Source organism: Pinus tabuliformis, chromosome 8, assembly GCF_031772625.1.
Source record: "Pinus tabuliformis cultivar Carrire ecotype Pingquan chromosome 8, CPIR1, whole genome shotgun sequence".
In the NCBI taxonomy this organism is placed as follows: Eukaryota; Viridiplantae; Streptophyta; class Pinopsida; order Pinales; family Pinaceae; genus Pinus; species Pinus tabuliformis.
Genome location: NC_142294.1, coordinates 1,041,537,630 through 1,041,550,118, shown reverse-complemented (window position 1 = coordinate 1,041,550,118; position 12,489 = coordinate 1,041,537,630). Strand labels below are relative to the sequence as shown.

Here is a 12,489-nt window from a genome sequence, read left to right as displayed (position 1 = left end):
ACTCTCCTCCAGAAATGCGCAAAATAGTAATGGAGGCCAGTTCTGGGAAGAAATGCGCAAATCTGGAGAGGAAGGTGAGCCTTCCTTCCCCATATTGCGCAATGCAGCCTTGGTGAAGGCAAAGTCCGGGCCAAGGTTGGCTCGACTCGCCAACGGGAAACTGAAAGAAACTAAGACAGTAAATGCATGGTGACACTAAGTGATAGAGGAAGTGATTGACAGTGCATGCAAAACATGAATGAAATATTTAGCAAACAGATCAACATGCATGTGGGTGAGGCTGTTCGCCCATTGGGCAAACGTCCGTGCAAAACAATTTCATGCATGCGACAGTAGTGAGATAGCAATGAAAACTGAAACAAAGCTAGGACAAGCTATTATATATGTAAATGACAGCAAGTGTTCAAAGAAATCAAGCAAACAGTACTCCCACAAGAGAAAACACAAAAAGCAACAAAAATGTAGCACAAGGCATGGGAAGTGGGCTTACCCCAAAAAAATTGAGCTGAATGCTCTCACTTCTCCTATATGTGATGTGGGATGTTAGAGTTGCAAGGTTGATGTGAGGAATGAGCTATGTAGTGTCTGGTTGATGAGTTTTAATAACATCCAGGTTGTGACGCGTATGCCACGAATCTAGGGGAAGCGACACTTGGTGGGAGGTTTCAAAATTGCTCCTTGCATGTAACCTCCAACTGCTAAACATAGATCCCTGAAACAAGGGATTCCTTTGCTTGCTTCCTTGGGAGAAGCATCCCATGCATGCAAGTCTGTTTTGCTCAGTCCCGGAGGGAACCGGTCAACTCAGCTGCACATGCAACAGCTTGCTCAACTGCTGGAGAAAAAATGCGCATTTCTGGTTGGGAGCTAGGCTGGTGTCCAGGAGATTTGTGCAATTTCTAGGTAGAGTAGCTGATCGCACAAATTCTGGGCTAAGAAGCCTTGCTCGGGAAATTTGCGCAAATCCTATTGGGAGTGTTGGCAGGCAGGATTGCGCAATCCTAGAGCCCAACAGGCTGCCAGAGAGGATTGTGCAATTTCTGGAGAGAAGGTTGGTTTCCCTCTAGAATGCGCAATTTTCAAGGGGAAGTTGCTGAGCCTGTAGTTGGAACAAGTCCGGGTGAATAGCCTGTGAGGGAAATGGATCAAGTTGTGACCGACAGGCTGCCTTTGTGTAAGAAAGACATTAAAGCTTGTAAACTTGATGAAGCAAGCCAAACTGTTGTGAAGGTTGGAAGGGAGGCTCCAAAACGAGGCTAAGGAAAATTTTTGGAGGGTGGTTGTAGCCGTTACAACAAGTGCCTTGGAAGTTAAGAATTTTATTAATTTTATAGACAACTTGTAGACACAAACACCACCTATTAAGGGTTCTTTACAAAGGATGACTTGTTTTCCATCCCTAACTTTCCAAACTAACCAGTTGATAAGAAAGGGGAAGGAGTCCATGAGTGCTTTCCAGAATATGGAGCCTCTTTTGTCTCGTTTGTTGGCTTGCCCTCTAATCCAATCCACCATTATCTGTCTGCGTAAATATTTCTCTTTTATCACCTAAGACCAAATCCCCTCACCGAAAAGTCTTCTACACAGGTTTTTCAGCGCCAAAGCTTTTGCAAATTGGTTCAGATTTTTAAATCCTAAAACTACTATACTTTTTGGGGTAGATAGAGAGGACTAGTTGGATATATGTACACCTTCATTACTGCTTTTTCTAGCCCACAAAAAGTTGAAAATCAATTATCTGATTGAAGTGAGAATTACGAAGGGAATTTTGGCTAATGATAGCAAGTAAATAGGCATATTTTCCAAAACATATTTGGCAAGAATCATTATGCCCCCTAGAGATAGCCTATTGTAGCACAACAGGTTTATTTTATTATTCATCCTTCTAATCATCCACATCCATTATTCCTTATGATAGTCATTTGGCTTAAGAAAGAAGCCCAGATACTTAATACCATTTTCCAATGGGATGATCTGCAAAGGCATAAAAGATTGTATGTTTGAGAGGATATCCAAGCTAACAACAAATTGATGGAAATAGGATTTGGTAAGGTTAATCTCCATTCTAGTAGCACTATAAAAGAGGTTTATAATTCTGTGAAAAGCTTTCCATTCAACTACAGTGCCTAGACCTAGGAGCAGAACATCATCCGCGAAGAAAAGGTGGGTTATGTAATGTTTTTGGGAAATTTTAATGCCCTTTATTTTACCTTCCTATTTTTATTTCAATAGGAGGTGACTCAATCCTTCCATCACAAGAAAAAACAATAGAGGTGGTAGTGGTCATCTCTACTTGAGTCCCCAAGAGGAGGAAAAATTTCTAGAGATCCATTTATCAAGATGGAAAAATTGGTTGAGGAAATGCAACCCATGTTCTAGTTTGCAACTTTTAGGCCCAATCCAATTTGAAGGAGAACTAGTCTAAGGTAGGTCCAGTTGACTTTATCAAAAGCTTTGTTAAGGTCCATCTTGAGCATAAGTGCTTTCTATTTTTTTGTTTCAATGGAATGAATGGCCTCTTATGCAATGCCAATGGCATCATGGATCTTCCTGTCAGCTAGGAATCCAAATTGATTCAGAGACATCTTCTCATCTAGATATCGCTTGATCATATTGGAGATAACCTTAGAAATTATTTTATAAACTACATTGCATAAGGAAATGGGCATGAAGTCAAGAAAGGACTTAGGATTTCAGCATTTAGGAATCAAGGAAATGTAGGTAGCATTGATTAATGCATAAAATTTCCCAGTTCTTCTGGATTCCTCCATCATAAAAAAAAAGATCTAGTCCTATGATATCAAATAATAATAGGAATAGTTCCATCATCTAGCAATCGAACCCCAGACTTTTGTCCTTTGCTAATTTTGTCAATACTCCTTTAATTTCCTCAAGTGTGACTGGGCTACTGATCTAGACCAATTCCTCTTAACTGAAAAATGCAAATAATGTTGGATTAATTTAAGCTGTGAGTTGATATTGGAGGAACCCAGATCTTTGAAGTGAGGATAAATAGGAGGAGAATGCATCTTTTAAATCTTTGGAAGATGTTACAGTCTTAACCTCTTTTATCTCTAGCTCCCATATAGAATTAATATTTCTCCTATGGTTTACATAGATGAGAAAAAAATTGGTGTTACCATCTCCCTTTTTTATCCAGGTAGCCCTACTTTTTAATCTTCGGGCCTCTTCCTCCATTTTTAGGACCTACATTTTTCTTGCTTCCATGGCACTCATTCTCTGGGCTATTTCTACAAAGAAGGAAGAGGAGAAATTCTAAGAGATGAGTTCATATTATGATTCAATGTCTAAGAGTTCTTTCTGTTGGTCTATTTTCCATTTCCTCTCCCATACCACTACAACCTTTTTTAGCTCCATGAGTTTTGTTTCCAAAGAAGTCATTACAGAGGAGATATTGATTTGGAATTTTTACCAAGTATCCTTGACCAACAATCTGAATGACCCTTCTTCCAACCATGTGTGGTTGAATTTGAAGGGATATTTATTTTTGTGAGGATCAAAGTCCATTTCCAAGAAAATGGGCATGTGATCTGAACTCTTATCTTGTACAGTCTGGGATCTCAGCCTCCCTACCTATTCGCCAATTGGTCAACCATCAAGAATTTATTTAGTCGTTTTGTTATCCCATCAATGCCCAGCCTACCATTTCTCTAGGTAGGGGTTAATGTGAAAGGAACAATGTCTCAAAGGTTATGTTTATAAGAACCAAAATCAATTTATTTATAAGAAAAAATAGGAATCAAGATGATGATTTCAACCATGGGGGATGATTCACCATTTTTGGAGTAAAAAATTAAAAAGTTGAAAAAAAAGTAATACTTTTTCAACTCGTATTTTCAACTTATCTATCATGTTTTTTCATGTATTTCTCATTTTTTGTGTAGCCTAGTCCATCGAAAGTATGCAACATGGATACTCATTGGATGAGGAATTAAATTTCACATCCAATGAGTGCTCCCGCTCGAAATTTGAGTAAAACCATAAGGAGATAAGTTGAAAATACGAGTTCAAAAAGTAGTTTTTCTTTTTTCCCTCTAAAAATTGATGATGTAATATGATCTTATTTTATTATTTCCACTATTATTTTATAATATTCCTTAGGATGCCCATTTTAGACCAATGACTTATCTTGTGAAACTTTTTCTGGGTTTTGGAGATCTCATGTTCCTTAACCTCTTAGACATCATAGAGACTATAACACTTGCCTTCTGCTAAGCCAAAAACTAACACTCCCTCTTAGCAAGGAAGGTGTTCTCCACTATACCCATATGTTCTCTAAAGTAGACGAACTTAGCTCTCCCTAGAGCTTTCATTAGTATATCAGCCACCTACTAGTTTATGGGAACATGTTGTAGTCGAATTGATCCACATTCTACACAATCACTAACTCACCTGCTACATGTTGTAAATGAATCATTTTGTGCACCACTACGCTACTATAATCTCACACTATTGATGCCTTTGCACTTCCTCTGTTTTGCTACAACCACTGCAACTATGTGTATTGATATGCTTAGAACCTTAAGATCAAGCTTTCATAAGGATGCTCCTTCTGGTGCTAGACTCCCTTTGAGTCTCAAACTCTTATAGATCTATTATGTCACAACAACTGGATCTGTAACTATCTCTCAAACCTCTGATTGCGCCTATATCAACAACTGTCACCTAAGTAACTCACTGCGCCTAACTGGCTCTGCACTCTCTTTCAAGTATCTAACGACATCTAACTGGTTCTGCATTGTCTTTCAAGTATCTGACTGTGCCTAACTGGCTCTGCATTGTCTTTCAAGTATTTGACTGCACCATGCTCTGCTATTGTCTCTTGAGTACTTATTGCTCCTCGTTGACACTCAATCCTCCTGCTACTCTACTACTCTGGGAGCCTATAGCAAAGGTAATGGTCCACTTGAGAATTCACATCAACTAGATCTGATCTACTAATCAAGCTCCCCTTGGCTAGATCTAGACCTCCTTGCTACTTCTCCCTCAAATCTTACTTGATTTGGCATAATAGAGTATCATACTCCTCCTCCATCTAAGGATAATGTTGTAAACATAGAAAATTGATCCTCCAACTTTAAGCGAACAAGTCATCAATTTATGTCGATTCTACGGTCTGCTTCCCGGTCCCCTGCTTTTCCTTCTTTCTCTTGGGACACTGGGTGACGTAGTGACCAAAATCACCACATCCGAAGCACTTGACCTTCGACAGATACTTCTTCTTCTTCTCTCCTTTCAAGCCTTGTTCATAAATAGGACCTTTCTTCGCTTTTCCCTTTCCTGCAAGGGCTACATTCTCCTCCTCCTTCTCCACCTTCAGTTCCTTGCTGCTACTATTGGTAGGAACATCAATGAGACTGAGTATCATCTCGTCCTAAGTGAAATCACTCCATAAGAACTCCCAACCAGGAAGTGTGTCTCACCCAAAAATCACTTGGACGAATGTATGCCACTCTTTAGAGAACCCATTGAGTGTCGTGCGTGCCAACTCACAGTAATATGGTTTCTATCCTACAACTACAAGTTCATCTCTGACACCCTAAATCTTGGTGAGATAGGAAGTAACGTTCTTACCCTTTTGCATCTTAGTTGTCCTCAACTTCTCCTTGAGAATCATTTTCCGATTCTAAGATGGATCCTTGTACAACTTTACAATGGAATCCCACACGTCCTTTGTTGTATTCTTGTCTGCAATATGCGAGACGATATGATCCCGAACTCTCTCAAGGACCATCCCCTTGGTTTTGTCCATCTCCTTGTTGAAGGTTTCGAGCTATTGTGGATTTGTTGGCTTACCCATTATGATTGTCACAAATTCCTTCAAGTTGTGCTCATCTAAGAGGAATTGCATCCTAGCCTTCCAAACGCCAAAGTTGGAGGCTTTGTCTAATTTGTCATGATATCTAAGACCTATTGTGGCCATCTGTGCAAAACTCAAAAACTAGAGAAATATACCTTTCTCCTACTAGCAAATTAATCTGCAAAATTAACTCGGTCTTCTACTGCAAATTCGCACCCCTCTGCAACTTGTACTAGATCCTGCACCCTGCACTAGATCTTGTAACTCATATTGCTTATTAAGAAATGCCCCTAGAAATATGCTTTGGGAATATGTTGTCTCCCTCTATCTTCTAAAGCTATTCGTACTTCCTCTGGAAAATAGATTTGGCAACTGGAAATGAAATTATTGTTTCAGATCCGCGAACTAGGTAAATGACTATTCGTTCTGCTTGCTTCAGCCCACTTTCTGCAGATAAATTGGCCTTTCTCTGACTCTGAGAATACTGTAGAAACGAAACCCTTGTGTGCTTTTCTCTTCATGCCCTACGTTGATCTATAACTGTAAAAACCCTTGCTGCAAAATCACTGCGCTAGATCTGCTATGCGAAATCATTGATTTTCTCACCGGAAACCCTCTCTGGTAATCCTACTACTTGTTGCTACTTCTCTTGAGGCAAATCAAACTTTTCCTTCACTTTGAACTGGAAATCAGTTTTCTACCTCCAATAATTCGAAGTGCCTAGCTCGCTTATGCAGATTTGAAATTATGTGCTTCAGAGCTCCCTCTGAAACAACACAATTTTGCTTCCTTTCACCTAAATCCTCTCTAATCCGATCTTATGCTCTGATACCATGTGAAAATTACTTGAATGCAACAACTGGAGTTTAATCTTCTCACTATTAGCAGTTTATTTGTCTTATGAATTATTATTCAGCAAATGATTAAATTGTTGATGCATTCTTCACAATAAAAACGTTGTGGAAATATACAATATAGAAATGAGAAATAGATGCACACACACAAAATTAACACTATTATTTTAGACAATTATCCCTAGAAAAACCTCGAAGGGAAAACCAATGTAGTAGATGAGGGTTTTATTATTATGCAACAATTTCATAGTACAATTAATATGAATGCCTTTACTAGATATCCTCCCACAAATATTGATCACAACTGGAAAAATATAATGGAGATAAAATATCTCCCTCTGTAAACCAACTCAACCTCTCTCCAGCCACTCGTAATGTTGGACTGGAAATGCACAAATTTGGCCTCTGGAAATTCGTACAACCCCAGATTTGCCTCCAAGTGGAACGTCTAGCTTCCCTCTACCTTTGGAAACAATTCACTATGCCTTTACGGACCCTAATCCGACCACTGACAACTGAAATGATGCTCTTTCCAACAACTTGCACTGGGGTTTTTAGCTATTTGCACTACTTTATGCATCCTCCTTTACAGATAATTCAACCTCCTCTTTCCTATCTCTCAGACACTGGAAACACTGAGGAAATCTTCCTCTGGAATCTCTGCTACCAAATATTTATTCCCTCGCTCGTTGATGCTTCCCTAGCTTCAACTACGCCCTTACTGAATACTTGCAACTAGGTAGTCGAACTGCTCAAATGTGTGTGTCTTCTCCAATCCTCTTCGACCTTCTCTTATAATCTCTCATTGGAGTCTCAACGACCACAATTTAAGCTCCGTTAATGGCTAAGATCAATTTGACTTCATCAATAAAAGCCTCTAGAGCAAAAACGATCTACCTTAATTAATTAATTTAAATTAACCACTTTTCCTATGTTAAATTTAGGAAATATTTAAATAATGGTTAATTAATTTAATTAAGATATTTCCTAAACTTATATTGTAAAACATTTTTTGAGTTTTGGAGATATCTTGTTCTTTAACCTCTTAAACATCATAAAAACTAAAACACCTTTACTACACCAAAAACAAACACACATATTTCCCATCAATTTATTTTTATATTAAAAAAAAACAATTGTACAAACTCACACCAACAAAAATAAATTAAAAATAAAATAAAATAAAAAAGAAATAAAAGGTAACCAAATTTCTAACTAACCAAAAAAAATAATATATGCCAATAGATTTTTCCACATAATTTTTTTATAACTACAGTATCTATATTCATAGTTCAATAGATTTTTCCACATAGATTCTTTTTTAACTGTAGTATCTAAATTCATAGTTTTCTAGCTACCGCATCCATATTCAAATTGGAACCTGGTAACTTAATGACTTTGTTTTGGTGTAAATATTTGATGCCTGTTGCTGTCACGATGGAATGAACATCTCCCTTCTTTTTTCGAGGACACAAAGTTCGAGAGACTGTTGGAAGTTGGGGTGAGGAATATTTTTATTTCTTTTCCTGATATTTAATATGTAATGTCATCATGGTGTGCACTCCCTTCCACGAAGTGGGGAGACTGCCCACCTCTGGATTTGCATGTAGCGCAGTGCAGTCTCTGTCGTCGCAATTGTAGCTCCTGTGAATTAATAAATTAGATTTGAGACGGATTGCTTTCAATTCGATTAGTTAAAGAAAACCATAGAATCTGCGGTTGCAGCACTTTTGGTTTTCAATTACCATGTGAAAATTGGAAGTTGGGCGGGCTGCTGAATCCATCCATGGCTAACTTTGAGGTTCTCTGTGAGCGTGGAAGAGCTCCAGGGAAAAGGTTCTGCTGTCAAAGTCTCTGTGAAAGGATTCCCCGTCGCAGGCGCTCCTGTTTACAAAATCGCAGACGTTTATGGGGAAAGGTAATCTTACTTGACGCACATGGTGGATCTGTAAATTTAGACGCCAATTCGTCGAACGAGCAGGGGCCTTCTAGAAACCCTGAAAGTCAAAATGTGGGAAACCGTCTCAACCCCAAAGGCAAAGTAGACAATGAAGGTGGGGAGAGCAGTGTCAAGTTAGCACTGGTCCAGCGGCGGATGGAAGAAATAAAATACAAGATCTTTGAACTTAAATTCATGGTGGAAAAGGGCTTCTCGGACGCTAGAGCTAACAAGCGCGCCAGTGTTCGAAGAAGATCCACTTCTAAGGGCCCTGTTCGCCCGACAAATAAAAGGATGAACAGGTATGCCATTGATTTGCCATTAAATGAAAGAGATCTTGCTCGTAATTGTAGAATCATGATCGTTGATTGCAAAGATGGAGACTCCACAACAAGTCAACTGCAATCCTCAAGTGTAAGAGGGAGTGAGAGGATTCATCCTCCACACATGCCAACGGGTCTGTTAATCGATGTTGACGATGTACGGGAAGAAAGTTGTAAACACTGGTCTTCTAGGAATTGGGCAGAGAAGAAAGGAGTGCGGCTAGTTCGTAGAAATCAAGTTTTGAAGCTAGATGAGCGCCTCGATACCAACATCATTGACAAATATATGGAGTAAATTCTTACTTATCCCAGTTTGCTATAATTTTTTTTTTTAAATTCTTTTTCTTGTTAATTTGGCTGGGCTTGAGCCTTTGAAAGTGCAATCTTGTAGGCCCTTTACATACAGTTCCACGCCCATGTCCTGTAATGTTGATAGGATCTCAAAACAGAGTCTGTACCTGTCTGCTATTACTCTTTTGTTTAACAGATGACACCAACTTATTTCTTCTATATAAAGTTTGTTTCATAAACTAAATCACGTTTGGTTCTGTAAAGTTTGCTGGTTCTATATGTTTGTTGAAGTACTTCAATCTACATTAGAGAATTTAGTCCATCTTAATGGATTTTATACTGAACAGAGTTCCTAACAGGTGGTCGTGCACCCAAAGAATAGGACTTTGTTCAAAGCAGCGGAAACTAAGAGAAGTGACTCCTGTATTCTCATTCTTTGCATCCTCTTGCATTCGCTCTTGCTTTACTTTCAAGTTTTGCATTTTATTAAGAGATGTCAATTTGCCCTGCTTTTGAAGGCGAACAAACTACCCTTTGATAAAGCTGCACTTTCTTGAAACACATAGAACACTGACCGATCTTTGTTATCCTTAAAACAAGAATCATCTGTGTCAAGTGAAGACAAAAATTTATGCTCGTTCTGTTTTACAAATTTTGCAGAACATATTGGCCAAATTTTACTAATAGTCAAAGTTGATTTGTCAAAATTGAAACATTGGCAAATTTTACTAATAATCATATTTGATTAGTCAAAAGTGAAACATTCTTTTTTGGATGAATTTATTCTTGACCTTTTTTATATCAGAAAATAGTCATATGGCAAGTATTGCGAATAAATTTACGTGCATCTCATTCCATGTGCAGGCGATTGTGGAAGAATCTACCCGAGGCTAAACAGAAGTCTTGTACTTTCTTGGATTGTTTGTGGTTTTCAATGTATCTTGAAGAGGCATTATCCTTCGACGTATTGAAATGGACGAAAGCAAAAAGTATATTTGCAAGGCAATACGTTTTCATTCCAATAGTTCACTGGTACCATAAATGTATTTCCTTCTTTCTAATCTTTGTTTATCTTTGGAGAAAAATCTTCCTTCTCTTATCTTTTCTACAATTGTGATCTTTAGATGGATATCTAGTGGCTCGTGACCTTGCAGTCAGAAAATAAAGTTGTGTTTGTGTAATGAAAGTCTGAAAGATTCACATTCATGTGTAGGAGCCATTGGAATTTATTGATTCTCTGTCATTTTGGAGAGGGTTTCGGTACCCCAACAAGGACACCATGCATGTTGCTTTTGGATTCATTGAAGGAAACAAATCCAAATCGGCTTGAACCCCTGATAAGAAAGTGAGGATGAACTCTTCGCACATTACTTTGTCCTTTACAACCCAATTGTTGCCAGTTGTTCCGTTATTTATCCTTCAAAATTTATCCTTTTGTTTTTGGTGTTTATGAAAACAAGTCAGTCCTACCAATTTCAAAAGAAAACCAAGGGTTTTGTCATTTGCTTGTTCACCAGCTGTAGTGTACATGTAGGATTTAACTTCCCTATATGCCAGTTCACGAGGATGTTTTGACATAACTTCTATAGGTTCCTCATAGATATTCATAAAGAAGAAGGCAAGCAGGACGGGGACAAAATAATTGCAAAGATCCCTCTTTTGGTTCCCGATGTAATAAATTCTTACTCATTGTATCTTTAGAAATTGTATCTGTGTTTGTTTTTGACATTGGAACAGGCAAATTATTTTCTTTCGTTAGATTTCCATTTCATATTCATGTTCTGTCACAAAAGTGACTCAACGTGAACATTTAATGTGACATTCATTGCAGGTGCCTCAGCAGACAAATGGTAATGACTGTGGCGTTTTCCTGCTCCATTTCATTGATCTCTTTTTGCAATTGGCTCCAGAGAATTTCAGCATATCTAATGGTTGTTATCCTTATTTTGTAAGTATCGATATATCTTCTATTTCTTCCCTTCAATGAAATCTGTTGTTTGGAGTCTGGACACAAAATTTAGATGTAACAAGGAAAATTGTTTTTTCCAGCTCACCAAAGATTGGTTCAAGAGTGACGAAATTCAAAAGCGTCGAAAACACATCTACAATATGTGTTTGTAAGTTATGATCTATTTCAAAACATAGACTAGCTGAGAAACACGTGATAAAGGATTTGATTATATTGATAATTAAAGTTTTCAATAGAATATCTAACTATGTGTCAAGCACTCTCGTTACTTTATCTACTACACAGGGAGGAACGGCATTCTGTAAGCCAGATGACAAACAGGAGAATTTCAGCAAGAAGTAAAAAGTTCCATCGTTTTGTTCATACTGATTACATGTCAAACTGGATTGATCTTTCAAGTGCTGTTTGAGAGACTGGTTGCAACACCTGTACAAATTGTATCATAAACTTGTAGCTCTACACGTACCTTTCTTGATTCTCTATGAAAGATGAGGAGAAATCACTGAGCATGGTCATATTTGTCTTTGCTGTTGATTTTTGAAACATTAAGAGAGATTATCATTTCTTCAGCTTGATTGCAAATGAGAAAACTCTTAAAAGTAGTAGTGTTGCCATGATAAGCAATTACTTCAGGCAAATTTGGCTTTGTTTGCATGTGCAAGATGGGACAGAACTTTGTGAGTCTAGGGACTTGTAATATCTTCACAACCAGGTGGTGAGAGTGCTTCAGTGCAAATCTAAATATTAGATGAAGATGGCAGCTTTTAAAATATACTCATCAAGTCTTAGTAATTGAGTTTTGATTCAGTTAAAAAACTCGAGACAACCTGTTTTATTATTACCTAGTCATTAATATATCTTGCACCGACTTTTGTGGCCTTTCAACGATTGTGTGCAACTAATGATTTGAAAATTCTGGTTGATATGGACTGTTTGGTGCTCATCCTTTTCAATGAACTGCTTGCCTCTTTCTACAAGGGTTAGGCAACTAACTCATACTGGATGACATGATGTTCTCTTCGATTTTTAGCCCATGATTCTTGAATTAATACGCATTCCAATGAAGCCAAACATCAGATGATAGGAAAAAGACAGATGTATATTGTAAATGTGGAGAGAGACTTTATACTGACATAATTTTGCAAAACATGAGCAATGCCATGTATTCGGATGGATGTAACACTGATTATGAGCAACTCATATGCATTTATTTTCTTCAAAAAATTGCAAGAATAGCATTGAGCTTTTTCTCTTGCAAAGAAGAAAACCTGAAAAAGGATTTCTGTACAAAA

The 12,489-nt window shown here is 37.9% G+C and overlaps 1 protein-coding gene across 3 annotated transcripts; it reads left to right on the top strand.

The window, feature by feature from the left end:
• The first annotated feature begins 8,066 nt into the window (after positions 1–8,066).
• LOC149238914 (ubiquitin-like-specific protease 1C) lies at positions 8,067–11,969 on the top strand. 3 transcript variants are annotated; one of them, XM_089373231.1, is made up of 8 exons: positions 8,067–8,916; positions 8,968–9,228; positions 10,093–10,260; positions 10,442–10,573; positions 10,818–10,899; positions 11,060–11,176; positions 11,278–11,345; positions 11,483–11,969. In XM_089373231.1, exons 1-8 carry the CDS (start codon positions 8,462–8,464, stop codon positions 11,604–11,606), a joined length of 1,407 nt encoding a protein of 468 aa, XP_089229357.1. In that variant the 5' UTR covers positions 8,067–8,461; the 3' UTR covers positions 11,607–11,969. The 3 variants fall into 3 exon arrangements, with proteins under 3 accessions (XP_089229357.1, XP_089229358.1, XP_089229356.1); XM_089373230.1 differs by having other exon boundaries at positions 8,071–9,228; XM_089373232.1 differs by lacking the exon at positions 10,818–10,899 and having other exon boundaries at positions 8,067–9,228.
• Positions 11,970–12,489: the final 520 nt, after the last annotated feature.